The sequence below is a fragment of the Diadema antillarum genome, unplaced genomic scaffold, assembly GCF_040938485.1.
Source record: "Diadema antillarum isolate AM-2024a unplaced genomic scaffold, OU_Dant_1.0 seq00000581_RagTag, whole genome shotgun sequence".
Lineage (NCBI taxonomy): Eukaryota > Metazoa > Echinodermata > Echinoidea > Diadematoida > Diadematidae > Diadema > Diadema antillarum.
In genome coordinates, this window is record NW_027271515.1 from 1,476,469 (window position 1) to 1,493,718 (window position 17,250).

A 17,250-nucleotide genomic window follows, 5' to 3' on the forward strand; every position below is an offset into this window, starting at 1 on the left:
TATACAAAGGATCTCCTAATAATTCCTAACAGCTTATTTGACTTTGCAACAGCTTGGGAAATATGGTCCTTGAATGTCAATTGTGAGTCCACTAAAACACCCAAATCCTTCTCAGCTTTTGTTTCTGATAGCACAGCACTAGATGGATAATGCTCATGCGGTACTGTGGATATTAGTCAGCTGTGGTATCCATGAGATAATGTATATATCGTATATGGTACAAGATTTGATGCCAGTTACCTAAACCATAGGCCCAACTAGAATTAAGTCGTGCCAGTACCAGTTGGATGAACAAGACCATAACTGATTTGAAGCTGGATGGTATATGAGTGGGAGCACTGGGGCCCGTTTCATAAAACTTGTCATCAGTGACAACTGCCACATTTCTATGACAAATTTGCTCTCAGCCAATCAGATGCAAGGATTTCAGTAGCTTGTCACATCTATGACAGCTTGTCACTGATGACAAGTTTTATGAAAAGGGCCCCTGATGTACAGTATTTCCTGTGGTATTTCTGTGGTACTCCACGTAGTACAAACTGTTACATAGCTCATGAATATTCATAAAAAGAAATCTTTTATTTTTTGAAAATACATATACATGTAAAAGACTTTTGAATTCACGAATGTCTGCAAAGATTTATTTTGTACTTTATCAGAAATTGTCTAATATCATTGTTATGTTATTCCCAATGTCATAAATTTTGCTATGAAAACTTGGTAGTTTAATATTCTAATAATAATTTTATCTAGTTAATAACCATGCCTTGATGCATAACAACTATATGACCTATGTATAACATGTATTGATACACCCGATGACTATTAGGACCTATGTAGGAATAGGATGACTATCTAATTTAGATCTAAATTTACATAGGACATGAGACCTTTGTTTGAATTATCAGGGCCCTGTTTTATGAAGAGTTAAAACTGATTACAAAGTTGATTTCTATCATAAGTATGGCAGCCTGTGTGTTAAGGAAAATCGAAAATATCTTTTGATAAAACAGGGCCCTGGACTATATTTTTTTAAGTAATATTGTGTGGTAATCCCGTGCTAACTGTCCTGTGGTAATGTCCTAAATATCACGGGAGGGTTATTTCTGTGGTACAATCCAGTGATAATCCAACTGATCATTTGGTATTAGCGCAACACTTTTCTTTTTGTAAGGGTAGGTTCTTCTCCCCCAAATTTTTGCGGTCAAAGTACGGACACCTTCCTCATCTCTCCCCTATCTAGTTGTACGGACCGTCCACAGGTCCGTAGTTACAGATGCACCCAGTGTCGGGGTTGCAACATGGAAGGTTGGCTCCGTCCGGGTCTTGGTCCTGAAGAATCGGATCTGCGGGGATCATTGAATCACGGTGGTTCTTGATCTCGTCCTGGAGGTCTGCTAAGACCTGCTGGACCAGATCAGAGTTGGGATCAAGTGCGTAGGTCTCCTTGGGGTCATTCTCAATGTTGTAGACAAGGGGTGGGTTGTGGGCAGACACACAGGAGCCGTAGCATTGGTCGCAGTCCGTGTAATGCCGTGATGGGAGTCCGTCAGCCGAGCACTGGGTGGCAAATGTTGCCTTAGTCTGCACGCGGTGTGTGTAAAAATGAATCTTGTATGGGCCAGATCGAACTGCCATCAGCCGGTCCTCGCAGTAGTAGAACAGCGCGTCATGCGGCGACGGCGCGTCGTTGAGGAGGACGTCCGTTATGATCTCCCCGTCGTACTGGCGGTCACTTGGAAGGGAGCCTCCGCCGAGATCCATCAAGGTGCGCAGGATGTCCAGTGAACTGACCAGCGTGTCCGACTCTCGTGGCTTGATTGTGCCTGGCCAGTAGGCGATGAAAGGAATTCGAATGCCACCCTCCCAGGTGTTGGACTTGTAACCTGAATGTCGGTAAAATAAAAAGTGGCATATCTGGTATGTCAACGAATGCACATACTATTACACACTGTATAGTGTCAACTGAACCGTTTTTCGAGCTGCCTCTACCCGTAAAGTATTTTGTCAGCTACGCGGAGCACATGAATTGTATTCAACTGTGCATACACAACTGTAAATAGCACACAGTCACTACCACAACAGTAACAGTTTACATGATATACCACATGGGATATGGCAATTGCCATGATGGCAGACAAAGCGTCTGTACCCTTATTCACGACTGAGGAAGAGGAGAGTAACAGAGAGAATGAGGAGGGGCTGGGAGACTGATAATGATTTAGGTACTACGAGATGAACTTCGTGATCGAACCCCATCACCAGTTGATTGTTTGTGGATTAATTTGGTATACTCATGATGATACGTAACAGGGCCGGCGCAGCGTTTTCAAAAGTGTGGGGGCCCACTTCCGGGTGAGCTAACAAGCAAAAAAAAAAAAAAAAAAAAAAAAGGTCCTCAGCTCATCTCTCCCCGTCCACTTCCGGGTTTCTTCAGCTACCAAGCAAAAAACAAACAAACAAACAAACAAACAAACAATCAAACGTCCTCAGCTCATTCTCTCCCCTCCCATTTTAGTGCCACTTACGTACATCCAGGTTGAAAAAAGTGTGGGGGCCCAAAGTGATGACACCTTATGTATTCCTTTGTATGTGCACAAAAAGTGTGGGGGCCCGAGCCCCACGGCCCCCACGGCTGCGCCGCCCCTGCGTAATCAACGGAATAAGGGGAGCTCCCTTAAAAGCGGACAGGAAAGCTGATTACACTAAGTCTTGGATTTTTAAAAATCTTAAGTTTTCAGTCACCAATTCAGTCTTATGCAGCATATTATTTTTGATATGTAGAAATAGATAGATAAATTTGTTGCAGTGAGTAGATGCCTAAACACGTACCTTTAAGGATTCCCGCGTCCCCGCCATGGGCGCAGTACTCTGGCTGTGGTCCGTGGTCGGAGATGAAGAGAGTCAGGGTGTTTTCAGCCAGACCGTGCTCCTCCAGGGCGTGCAGCACCTGTCCAACGGCGTCGTTCATTTCATTGATGTTGTCGCCGTATTCTCCTGCCGACAGAGAGAAAGAGGGGGGGGGGGGGGTATTTATGAAGCACGGAATAATAATAATAATAATAATAATGATAATAATAATAATAATAATAATAATAATAATAATAGTGGCTATTGTATAGCGCACAGGTCTACTTTTCAGTATCTGAGATACAGGCGTGCAGAAAGTTTGCAATAAACCGGAAAATTTGACGAAATAATCTTGGAGGATGCTACTCTTTCTCTTTGAGAATTGCAAGCATGGATGACAATGATGTGACCTCGCATCACAAAAACCAACACAGAGTCGCACTCCCACATTTTATGGAGGACTCAAAATAGGTGAAATAGGTCAGCCTTTCATAGTCAATTTTGGGATTTTCATATATTCTGAAAGAGCAAATCGCAGTTTTCAGTATTTTGTAAAGCTATGATCCTATTCATTTAAATCTCCGTTATTTTTTCATTATTTTTTCATTCATTCCTGTTTTATTTTCCTTTTCAAACAATATACATGAATATCACAAAAGTCAAAATGATGTAATAATCATGTAATAATTCAATCATTTTTATATTTTGTATCTCCACCATCTCAAAAGCACTCTGGACAATTCTTAGAAAACTTGGCTGTCCAGCAAAGTTCACTAAACTCATCAGATTGTTCCATGAAAATATGACTGGTCAGGTTCTGTCAAACGGTGAACCATCCGAAAAATTTGCCATCTCCAATGGTGTAAAGCAAGGTTGTGTGCTCGCCCCCGTGTTGTTCAACCTCTTCTTCGCACAAGTCCTGTTCCACGCTGTCAGAGACCTTGACCTCGGCATCTACATCAGGTACAGATTAGATGGGTCGCTGTTTGATCTGCGACGCCTTGCAGCAAAGACAAAGGTACTGGAAAGGCTCATTCTTGAAGCTCTGTTCGCAGATGATTGTGCTCTGATGGCACATGGAGAGAATCACCTACAGTTGATCGTCAACAAGTTCTCTGAAGCGTCGAAGATGTTTGGCCTTACAATCAGTCTCAGAAAGACAGAAGTCCTCCTCCAGCCAGCACCGAACAGTGCACCCTGCCAGCCAAGCATCACTGTTAATGGCACAGAGCTTAAGAATGTCAAAAGCTTCAAATACCTGGGCAGTACGCTCTCCAGTGACGGTACTCTTGACAATGAAATAGCAGCAAGAATACAGATGGCCAGCCTGGCACTTGGAAGACTACGCACGAAAGTCCTACAACACAAAAACGTTCGCCTTTCAACCAAACACAAGGTGTACAACGCAGTTGTCCTGTCATCTCTGCTCTTCGGCTGTGAAACATGGACCCTGTACCGAAGGCATACCAAAAAACTGGAACAGTTCCACATGCGCTCCCTGCGGTCCATTATGCACAGTGGCGTATCTAGGGGGGGGGGGGGGGGGCAAGGGGGGCACGTGCCCCGGGCGCCACTCCTTGGGGGCGCAAAAAATGAAAAAAAAACGAAGAAGAAGAAGAAGAAAAAAAAGAAAAAATGAAGAAGAAGAAAAAAAAAAAGAAAAAAGAAAAGAAAAGAAGAAGAAGAAGAAAAAAATCGCCCGGAAAGGGAGGGAGAATGGTGGGGGGGGGGGGGGGGGGGGGGGCAGAAAACCAAATCAAACAAGATAAAAACAAAACATGATGATGACGCGGACAAAATGACAATGTTTATTGTGTTTACACAAGAATTCCATGTTCTGTAAGCTGAAATACAAACATTTTCGGCTCGCTCGCTGCGTTCGCTCGCCAAAATTTATATAAAAAAGAAGGTAAGAACAAAACGTGATGATAACGTGGATAAAATGACAATGTCTATTGTGTTCATTCATGTCATTTTATATTTAGCAGGCAAAATGTTTCACGGAGCACGCTGCAATTTCTTTCGTTCTGAAGCGATAGCCAATTGGATCAAAAGAAGGCGCCAACGGTTTCGAACATACGGGGGGGGGGGGGGCAAAAAAAACAACAACAAATCAAACAAGATAATAACAAAACTTAATGATGACGTGGAAATATACAAACTTCGGCTCACTCGCTCGTACTAATTTAGAGTATTTTTTCAAGTCTTCAGTTTGTTGGCATAAATTGTCATCTATAAGGTCGTCACTATATCTTGATTAGAATTGTAAGATTTAATACGCAAAAAATGACAAGAGTTCCCTGTTTTGTAAGCTGAAATACAAAAATTTTCAGCTCGCTCGCTACGCTCGCTCGCCAAAATTTATCCAAAAAAAAAAAAAAAAAAAAAGGAAGAGAAAGATAAGAACAAAACGTGACGATGACGCGGACAAAATGACAATGTCTATCGTGTTCACACGTGTCATTTTATATTTAGCAGGAAAAATGTTACACGGAGCAGCGGCTGCAATTTCATTCGTTCTGAAGCGATCGCCGATTGGATCAAAAGAGGACGCCAACGGTTTCGAACATACGTGGGGGGGGGGGGGGGAGGGGCGGAAAAAAAACAAATAAAAAAGATAAGAACATAACGTAATGATGACGCGGAAATATACAAATTTCGGCTCACTCGCTCGTACTAATTTAGAGTATTTTTTCAAGTCCTCAGTTTGTTAGTATAAATCGTTATCTATAAGGTCGTCACTATAGCTTGATTAGAATTGTAAGATTTGATAAGCAAAAAATGACAAGAATTCCAAGTTTTGTAAGCTGAAATACAAAATTTTCCGGCTCGCTCGCTGCGCTCGCTCGCCAAAATTTACCAAAAAAAAAGAAGAGATAATAACAAAACGTGATGATGACGCGGAAATATTGTAAGATAATTATGATTAGCAAAAAATGACAAGAATTCCATGTTTTGTAAGCTGAAATGCAAAAATTTTTGGCTCGCTCGCTGCGCTCGCTCGCCAAAATTTACCACAAAAAAAAAAGAGATAATAACAAAACGTGATGATGACGCGGAAATATTGTAAGATAATTATGATTAGCAAAAAATGTCAAGAATTCCATGTTTTGTAAGCTGAAATGCAAAAATTTTTGGCTCGCTCGCTGCGCTCGCTCGCCACAATTTATCAAAATTCATTACATTTGAATCACCCTCAAAAGACCCCTTTTAAGTGCTTGAAAAAGCATATCTATGGACTTTGTTTAAAGCGTATTATATCGGGACCATGTGGAAGAACAGACATATTTTGAAAATATGACTGAACAGGCAATCCCCCGTTTCTTCTGTACGTATATGCAATGTATATGTAACTTGTAATGTGTGTATTTTTATATGAAGACGGAAATAAAAACAAACAAACAAACAAACAAATAAAGTCCCTACCGGGATGGGTATAGGGTTGAACACTTTTTCAGAAATTAGGGGCGCAATTTTCGCGCTTGCCCCGGGCGCCGTTTTCCCTAGATACGCCACTGATTATGCATATTCGATGGCAAGATCGCATCACAAACTAAGAGGTCTTGGACAGAGCCAGGACATCAAGCATTGAAGCCCAAATCCTCCAAGCTCAACTTCGATGGTCCGGACATGTCATCCGCATGGAAGAGTCAAGAATCCCTCGTCAACTCCTCTATAGCGAGCTGTCGCAAGGTAATCGTAATCAAGGCCGTCACAAGAAACGATATAAAGACAATCTCAAGGCCAACCTCAAATGGGCGCATTTACAACCCCGTGAACTTATAGATATCGATGGCGCGAGTCTTAACAAAGAAGGTTGTAACTGCCTTTGAAGTTAACCGCCGCCAACGCCTTGCTGCTGCTCGGGAGAGACGGCATCAAGCTGCATCTACCTGTGTCCCACCGTCTGGCATTCCATGTCCCACCTGTAACCGCATGTGTGCCTCCAGTTTTGGACTACGCAGTCACATGCGAACACATCAACGAGGGCGCAACACTTAGTCTTCCTCGGACTTCGAGAGACAACCAAGAAGAAGAAGAATATTATATATATATATATATATATATATATATATACATATATATATATATATATATATATATATATGATATAAAACGAAGAATCAAAAAATAAACTAGTAATGCATTTCCCCGTCGAGACTCCTGAAGAAAGAGGTCACTGAAATTTTGAGTACAATAAACTCATTCTTTATTGGCAAAAAAAAAAATGCATTACTAGTTTATTTCTTGATACTTCGTTATACGTGAATTCTCAACATGTTTATAATACATGTATATATGATATATAAGTATATATATATACATGTATACTGTATAAGATTCATATTTCATCTTATCAATATGGCGCACCTCGTTTCGAAGATCCTACAAAGGGAGGCGACGCGAACAGCGACACGTGTGGGTGGGCGAGCGGGAAATAAAAGAAGAACGGGTTATCGACGTTGTCAGCGATGAAGGAAAGTGCGTCGTTGACGAAGGTCTGGGAGAGGTAGGTGTGATTGAACGGTTGGGCTACGATGGTGTTCTTGTTCTTGAACAAGAAACATTTCTCGACATCGGGGAAATCCATAAGTCGCTGTGCAATGAAATTCAAAACAGACCGACAGTTAAATATAAAACATGTTGACCTTTCAGTCTTCAAGCGTCAGACGAAAGTACCATTATCGAGGGCCAAGGGGGGGGGGGGGGGCGAGGATCGCGCTTCTTAGTATTTTAGCTCACCTGAGTCAAAGGCATAGAGCTACTACGATCATTCATCGTCCAGTGTCCGTTGTCTGTCTTTCCTATGTAGGCCTACACTTTTTTACATTTTATTTTCATTTCATTTCATTTCATTTATTTCCACAACTTGTACAACTGGTTAAAAAAAAAGAATGAACAATACAGGACTTCATGTCAATCATTTATGCAATACAGGGTATGGAGGAAGAAGCAAAGGCCATTGACCTGTCAAGGCTTCTCCCTAGTAAACAGCAACAATTATGACATCTTCTTCTTGACAACCCCCATGGCGAAGTTAATATTGATGACGGCATTTTTTTTTTCATCTTCTTCTCTGTAGAACCAGAAATGATAGAGCTACGTTAATATTGATGACGGCAGTTTCAAGTTGGTTTTGGCGGGAGACCGAGAAACTTCACATTTTCACTTTCTTCTTGAAAACGCATGGTCAGATTTTTACCAAATTAGACAGGGATTATCGCCAGGGTGATAAAATTTATATCTGCATGTGTATTAATGGGGACTTTTCTCCACCCGGGGCTCCATGGGGCACAATGCCCGGGAGGGAAGGGGGGGGGGGTGGGGGCAAAGCCCCTAATTTTAAGAAATGAATTTATCTAAATCCAGAAGAGAGACTAAAAGTTAGTGCAATGAATAAGTAGATTGGCGACTGTAGTTTCTAGTTTGTCCATGGGCGGGCTGGGCGGGGGGGGGGGGGGATGGAGACTAACACATTTTCTTTCTTCTTGAAAACACGTGGTCAAATTTGTCACCAAACCCAGCAGTACTTTAACACAAGGGTGAAAATTATCATACGTAATACAAGGACCTCAGAACCCCCCTATTTAAAAATACAATATAATAAATGAATACATTGTTTAAAACTGGAAATTATTATACTCTGAATAAACACATTAGGGAGGGCACTTTCGAGATCATAATACAGCAAACTAAGGGTTACTGGTCTGGTTATCGAATTGGAGGGAGGAACATTAATTAATTAATTAATTAATTTATTTATTTATTTATCTATTTATTCATTCATTAATTTATTAATTAATCAATTTATTTATTCATTTGATAACTGCATAATCAAATTGTCTAAATGCAGCGTAGAAATCCAAATCAAACAAGATAAAAACAAAACATGATGATGACGCGGACAAAATGACAATGTTTATTGTGTTCACACAAAAATTACATGTTCTGTGAGCTGAAATACAAAAATTTTCGGCTCGCTCGCCAAAATTTATGTAAAAAAAGAAGGTAAGAACAAAACGTGATGATGACAAAATGACAGTGTCTATTGTGTTCACACATGTCATTTTATATTTAGCAGGCAAAATGTTTCACGGAGCAGCGGCTGCAATTTCTTTCGTTCTGAAGCGATCGCCAATTGGATCAGAAGAAGGCGCCAACGGTTTCGAACATACGGGGGGGGGGGGGGGGGGAGGGCGGTGCGGAAAAAAAACCCCGAATCAAACAAGATAATAACAAAACGTAATGATGACGCGGAAATATACAAATTTCGGCATACTTGCTCGTACAAATTTAGAGTATTTTTTCAAGTCCTCAGTTTGTTGGTATAAATCGTTATCTATAAGGCCGTCACTATATTATTTATCTTGATTAATTGTAAGATCTAATAAGCAAAAAATGACCAGAGTTTCATGATTTGTAAGCTGAAATACAAAAATTTTCGGCTCGCTCGCTGCGCTCGCTCGCCAAAATTTGTATAAAAAAGAGAAGAAGATAAGAACAAAACGTGACGATGACGCGGACAAAATGATAATGTCTATTGTGTTCACTCATGTCATTTTATATTTAGCAGGAAAAATGTTACACCGAGCAGCGACTGCAATTTCATTCGTTCTGAAGCGATCGCCGATTGGATCAAAAGACGACGCCAACGGTTTCGAACATACGGGGGAGGGGGCGCAAAAAAAAAATAAAAAAGATAAGAAAAAACGTAATGATGACGCAGAAATACACAAATTTCGGCTCACTCGCTTGTACTAATTTAGAGTATATTTTCAAGTCCTCAGTTTGTTGGTATAAATCGTTATCTATATAAGGTCGTCACTATAATTGTGAGATTTAATAAGCAAAGAATGACAAGAATTCCATGTTTTGTAAGCTGAAATACAAGAATTTTGGCTCGCTCGCTGCGCTCGCTCACCAAAATTTATATAAAAAAAAGATAAGAACAATACGTGATGATGACGAGGACATCCATATACAAATTTCAGCTCACTCGCGCGCACTAATTTAGAGTATTTTTTTAAAGTCCTCAGTTTTTGGGTATAAATCGTTATCTATAAGGCTGTCACTAGAATAGTAAGATTTGGTAAGCAAAAAATGACAAGAATTCCATGTTTTGTAAGCTGAAATACAAAAATTTTCGGCTCGCTCGCTGCGCTCGCTCGCCAAAATCTATCAAAATTCATTACATTTTAATCGTCCTCAAAAGATCCCTTTTAAATGCTTGAAAAAGCATCATGTGGATTTGGTTTAAAGTCCCTACCGGGATGGGGTTGGGGTTGAACACTTTTTCAGAAATTAGGGGCGCAATTTTCGTGCTTGCCCCGGGCGCCGTTTTCCCTAGATACGCCACTGGATGAGCCACCCCCCCCCCCCCCCCCGTCTCATTTTCACAGAATTGGTTACGAGTTACTGTTAGACCAGTTAATTCCTTTTCAATTCGTGGACAGCATTTCCTAGCGAAGTCCGTGGGATATAACAGACTAGTTAAGCCAAGGAGGTACTAAGCTCGCCTAGTATGGTAGGTGTCCAACCTACCGACCGGGTCCATAACGACCGGCCGCGCATTATAATGGCATTGCGCGTACAGAAAGAAAATGTACGCATGGGACTACGCGCAACGGCGTTCGATTCTTCACTGGGCTACGCTACCGAGTAAAATGTGGCGAAAACAACTAAGTATTCCCTCTAAATTACCGAAATTTAGCAAAATCGAGTAAGGTTTATCATGTAACTACATATAACTAGGCCTACCTTTGCTGACTCGTTGTTAGATGTAGAGTATCCTTCCGTAATAAATTTGACGATTTTGACCGCAAAATTGTCACCGCCGCTTGTACGATCGTGCACACACGTTACACATATACATGGCGTACATGACATAAACATTTTGTCGCCCGCTACGACCGTACAAGTTGATGCAGAAACGAGAAATGAATGTGAAACAACAAACCGACTCATCTAATTTATTTCAATTACGATGAAAAGTTTCCTAATGAAAATCAAGTCAAATTCATCAAACAGTCCTTCAAAAGTAATATCGAAGGATTCAAAATATATTCAAATATTATTGGGGAAAAAATGACGGCTAGAAAAAAAACAGCGGCCTGTCGAAAAAACGCATTTAAGTGCCCTTTATACGCATTGTCAGGGTGGTCGGTTGAAATGAGCAGGGCAACTGAGTGCGGAAAAAATAACACCCCACGCGTTCGAAGCCGCCATCTAAGAGCGCGTACCTCAGATCGCATTTTCAGTGCGCGCTTGTGAATCCGGAGTATTTTCTCCACACGTGAGTAAAATTTCAGTCAAATTGTGAGATTTTTCACGTTTCTATTGATAGAAAAACGTTAGGTGTCTGGTATTATGAACACCCAACCATACCTTCTTGGTTAGACTTGACTGCTCCCACTTGCAGTAACATTCTGAGAATGAACGAGAAAACTGGGCTCCGAAGGCATTGATTGTCCGAATGCCTGTAGTCCAGAATGCAATATAGTCAGGGGGCAATATACATGTAGTCCCATATGTCCACTTTATGGTCAGCAGTGCAAATAAAGGATCGTAATCAACTTACCCCAGTATCATCACAGGCAAAGCTGTTGGTGAATGGCAGGAAATGTCCCACGAAATCGAAACCATGGTTCATCGGTAGATGGGTGCCATCGTCTCTGGTCTTACTGTTTATGCCTGAAACAATATGTCGGGAAGGAGTTAATGTCAGACTGAGCGCAAAGGAACACTGGCCTTGGAGTCTGCGTCCTTGTAGTATCATACTTTGTTCTTATGATCTTCATCAGAGATGTTAAATAGATTCGTCACGCCAACCATATCATAACATATATACCGATCACAACCAAACATATTATACTAGTATAATTGTTTGGTTGTGATGTTGTATGCTGTATTAACGGTTTAGAAATAAAACGTTGGTGAGTACAGCATAAACTTTGTTCCTTTTTTGTTTTTTATCTTATATATATATATATATATATATATATATATATATATTATATATTATATATATATTATAAACCCTGGAATACAGAGATGCAGATGAAAGAGGACAGAGAAAGAACTCGAGTGAAAGAGGGGAAGAGGGCCGGGGAGCGATAGAGGGCGGGGAATAGGGAGGAAATGCAGTTTTATAAACAGTACATCAATCTAGGTTTTCTTTCTTCTTCTTGTGCTTTGTCTATTAAGATGTGTTATACAAGTATTCATTCTATCTTTGTTATGCTTGAATCAAAAGTTTCTTGTGTTTACTCATGTGCACATATCGGAAATGCTGAATGAATAATGATGATGATGATGATGATGATGATGATGATAATAATAATAATAACGATAATAATAATAATAATAATAATAATAATAATAATAATAATAATAACAATAAAGTTCTCACCCAGATGCCACTTGCCAGCCATGCCTGTGGTATAGCCTGCCGTCTTGAGTGCCTCGGCCATCGTCAACTCGCTACTTGGTAGGCCGGATCGGGTTTCGGGGAGGAACACACGCGGTCCACCAGGGGCGCTGTAGACTCCGGACCGCGCGGGGTAACGACCTGTCATAGAAGATGTATCCACACTCTGATAACATCAATGGTTATTTTTTTGTGCCTCCGCCACGAAGTGGTGCCGGAGGCATTATGTTTTCGGGTTGTCCGTCCGTCTTTCCGTCCGTCCGTAATGAATTTTGTGGACAGCGTAACTAAAAAACCTTTTAGGTATCCTAATGACACTTGGCATGTACATTGTATGTGTATTAGGGGGTGACGTTATGCCTATCAACTTTTGGGTGCACATGCTCAAGGTCAAAGGTCAAAAGGTCAAGGTCAAATACGTAAGATTTCACTATTTCCACCATATCTATATATGCAATGCCTGAAGATATTTTCTTGAAACTTAGTGTATGCATGTATTACCCAATCAAAATTCTCTGGTGAAAGTTTGTGGTCATGAGGTCAAAGGTCAAAGGTCAAAAGGTCAAATAAAAATATTAAAACTTCACTTTTTTCTCTGTACCTTTGTTCAAAGTATCTTCATGGAACATAGTATACTGACTGGCAGTGATTATCTGGAGAATATATGGTTCATGGGGTCAAAAGTCAGGGGTCAAGGGCAACACTTCAAATTTTACTATTTCCCTCATATTTATGCAATGCCAGCAGGATTTTTTTTAACACTTGGTGTATGCATGTATAACCTAATAGAGAACCTAATGAATCAGAGACCAATGTAGAAAACACCAATCGAATCTCTTCCACTGAAACAAAAGCAGAATCTGAGTTTTCATGTAAATATTACGAGCTTGAGGAAGGATCCTTCCCTCGTATCCCTGGTCGTGGTCTTAAAATAGGACATATTAATATTAATTCTCTTCCGGCAAAGATTGATGAGCTAAGATTCAGTCTAAAAAATAAACCAATTGATATTATTGCCATAAGTGAGTCCAAATGTGATAATACAATTGCTGACTCCGAGATTGATATAAATGATTGCACGATCATCCGCAAAGATCGTAACACACATGGCGGAGGTGTAGCCATATACGTTAGCAATACTTTGGTTACTAAAAGTGTTAACAATGTTGAAAGTGATATTGAAGCAATCTGTATACAAACGGTAATAAAAGGTGGTAAGCCATTGGCTGTATGTGTTGTTTATAGACCGCCAAATTCATCTCCGAATTTTTTTGATTCATTAAGTGATATGGTAGGCAATATTGTAACTCAAATGCATAATGATGTTATTATAGTTGGTGATTTCAACTGTGATATGACCCCATCCAGGAATGATAGTACCTCAAATAATCTGCAGTTGATAATGTCAGGATTTTTGTTTCATCAATTGGTCGACATCCCAACTCGAATAACACATTCTTCTAAATCTATAATTGATTTGATATTTTGCACTGATCCAGATAATCACAGTATTTCAGGTGTTTTTTACTCCGTCATTTAGAGATCATTATTTAGTGTTCACGGTGTATGGGGACGAGAGCCCCAAATCAGTTGAAAATACCATTGTATGGAGAGATTACAAAAACTTTATTACAAAAAGGCTCTGTCTGAGGAAAACTTCAGCATTATTTACAGTATGTGTGAAACAAATGAAGCATAGAAACTTTGGTACACCTTACTCATGAAAACTGTCAATGAGCACATCCCATATAAGAGGAAACGGCTGAGAAATGATCCATGCCCTTGGATTGCCGGAGAAATCATTGCCTTAATGAACCGTCGTGATCATTTTCATAAAAAGGCTAGGAAAAACATTTTCCCAATCTCACTGGATTGAATACAAATCACTGAAAAAAGCTGTGAAATGTGAACTAAAAAAAGCAAAATTTCATTATATGGAAGCTCTTATAAATAGTGATCAGTCAAACTCTAACGCAATGTGGAAAGTGTTAAATTTATCACCAATAAACAAGGAAGCAACTCTGACGGTAAATGGAAAAGATTTCTCCGAACCTAACGATGTTGCAGAATGTTTTAATAATCATTTTATTGATTCTGTTAATGATTTAGTACAAGAAATTAGTGATGATGAAACCTCTGCCATCAGTTGTATCATCACATCACAACAATTATGCAGAGAAAGATATCACGTATGATTTACCCGTTGATTCACAAGACTTTGTTGTAAAAATGACAAATGAATTTCCGTGCAAGAAAGCTACAGGATAATTATGATGATATGATCGGTCAAACTCCTTAAACGATTAATCAATGCTCCTAATGTTATAGGTACACTGGTGCATATATTAAATCTATCACTCACTGAAGGAGTGTATCCATCAGACTGGAAAATAGCAAGAGTTCAACCAATTCCAAAGTCAGCTGATAAACATTGTGTGGAAAATTATAGACCGATAGCAATTCTTTCCGTGCTCTCAAAAATTATTGAAAAAGCTGTTGCTTCGAGCTTCCTTAAATATTTGATAACAAATGATATATTATCACCACATCAGTTTGGATTTCGTCCAAACCACTCCTGTGAGATTGCTTTACTTTGTATGGTCATGGACCTAATTAGGTCCATGGTATGGTTGACGAATGGTCCCGTCACGTACACCAAGGGAATATGAACGGAATCGCTTTCATTGATTTACGCCATGCATTTGACACCGTAGATCACTCTATATTTTTGTTAGCTAAACTTAAAACATACGGTTGTACTACACACAGTGTGAAATGGTTTGCATCGTATCTAAGAAACCGCAAACAGTTTGTCTCAGTTGGTAAAGGAATATCCTCAACAAGGAAGCTAACATAGGTGTCCCACAGGGCTCCATTCTAGCCCCCACTTTGTTTTCATCATTTATAAATGACCTTCCACATTATGTCACAAGTGCTTCAATTTACATGTATGCCGATGACACAACCGTGTCAATACCAGGCAAATCTAAGGAAGAAGTAGAGAGTAAACTCACCCAGGCATTAAATGAAACCCAAGTATGGATAAGAAGAAAAAGGCTAATTTTGAATTTAAAGAAAACGAAAGTAATGTTACTTGGGTCAAGGCAAAGATTGAATTCTATCCCTGATCAATATTTATCAATTGATATGAATGGGCATGTATTGGAATGCCTAAATGAAGTAAAATGTCTTGGTGTAATAATTGACCATTATTTAGATTTTAAGAAACATATTGAGTTTGTAGCAACAACAATGAAACAAAAATTAGATTATCGGGAGAATTAAACACGGCCTCAATGATTCTCAATTGATGAGATTATACTGGGGTTTATAATACCCCACATATTATATTGCTGCAATGTATGGTCTGGCAGATCAGAATCTAACTATCTTAAACAGGCTGCATAAAAGAGCAGCATAATGATAGCGAATTGTTCATGGGAAACCCGCTCTGAGGAGGTCTTCAGAAAACTCAATTGGCCCCAGTTACATCAAATTTTTCATAGGTCCTCCTGCTGTTTGATGTACAAATGTGTATGTAAACTGTCTCCTGTTATACTTTATGAGAAATTCTCATTTGTCGACGATGTGTCGTCAAGAGTATAAACCCGTAGCACAGATAAACTCATTTTAAGACTCCCAAAATGTCGTACAGCCTTTTATCAAAAATCCTTTGTTTATGCAGGCTCAGAAAATTGGAATAGGCTCCCCGAACCTGCCCGCTTCACAAATAGCATAGCATCATTTAAATACTACCTTTAACACACATAAAAGGGGTGCTTAATCCCTGTCCCCGATCAATTGTCGAGCACCCATTGTTGGAGCATCTCATCACCTCTCTTCTCCCATCTTTTCTATAAAGTACATGCGCTTCGGCCACAATATTGAAAGGAAGCAAATATTTTATCCCTGTAAGGAGCACATGTTGCATGATTGAATGAACTGATTGTAAAGTGTGCTGAGGGCAATTAAAAGCATTGGTACTGATAATTAATGGGACCCCTGTTTATAACACACATTACCTCGCGGTAGAACAGCGGGATGAGTTGCAGCCGCCTAATAGGAAATACTGAATCATTCCCTCTCCTCTTTCTAGATGTTAGTTTGTTTTATCGTATTTCCAGATGTTTGTACATGTGCGTTCACTTCATTTTTATATTTGACTGTATTACGTGTGCCGTTGCTGATCTGCCACAATTATCTATTTTTAAACAAATTGTTTTCTTATTGTTGGTGTTGTTACCGTTGTTGATGCTGTTGTTCATGTTTCATGGATTTTTACGAAAACAGAGCCCTGAGGAAGACCGGCAGTTAGTCTATTTTAAATCTGTGTGATTGTATGATATTGTTTTATCTAGATACTTAATGTGTATGATTACTTTATACTGTTTTGAAATGTAATATTTTATACTGTTTATATATTTCATGCTGATCAGGCTACTCTGGATAAAGAATCGCAATAGATAAATAAATAAATAGAGATTCTCTGGAAACTTTCTTTTTTTTTGCCTCAAAGGCCAAAAGGTCAAAGATCAAGGGAAAGTGCTGAACTAACTTTTTCCTCCATATCTCGGAAGTGGCTCAAGTTATCTTTAAACTTACTACATATTTATGCATGTTCTGTCTGACAGTAATTATCCTAAAGAATTTTAGGGTCAAAGGCCAGATGAAAATGGTAACATTGTACTTTTCAATACAGAAATTGCATTTTTTCTCCATATCTTGAAAATTACTCAATGCATAAACTTATGAATGGGTCAAAGTCATGTTCAAGTCCATAAATCCCCAAATACATGCTCTCCTATTCATCCAATTAAACCTAGGTCAAGGAAGGTGAACATTCAACACATTTTTGACAAACTTATCATTTTAATATTTTGCCAATTTTGTGAAAATGCAATCACACATTGTCCACATGTACTATAGACCTTTTAGGAGAATCATGCATTATGGCGGAGGCATACCAGTTGCCT

At 39.5% G+C, this 17,250-nt stretch overlaps 1 protein-coding gene across 1 annotated transcript in view; it reads right to left on the reverse strand.

The window, feature by feature from the left end:
• Window positions 1-1,239: 1,239 nt before the first annotated feature.
• The window catches only part of LOC139735483 (arylsulfatase-like), a 30,362-nt gene continuing 14,351 nt past the window's right edge, over window positions 1,240-17,250 (reverse strand). The window contains exons 2-6 of the mRNA XM_071646238.1: window positions 12,260-12,418; window positions 11,429-11,541; window positions 7,222-7,447; window positions 2,833-2,997; window positions 1,240-1,886 (exon numbers count right to left, since the gene is read on the reverse strand). Of these exons, the coding sequence (XP_071502339.1) occupies window positions 1,240-1,886; window positions 2,833-2,997; window positions 7,222-7,447; window positions 11,429-11,541; window positions 12,260-12,418 (1,310 nt within the window). The remainder of the gene's footprint in view (window positions 1,887-2,832; window positions 2,998-7,221; window positions 7,448-11,428; window positions 11,542-12,259; window positions 12,419-17,250) is intronic.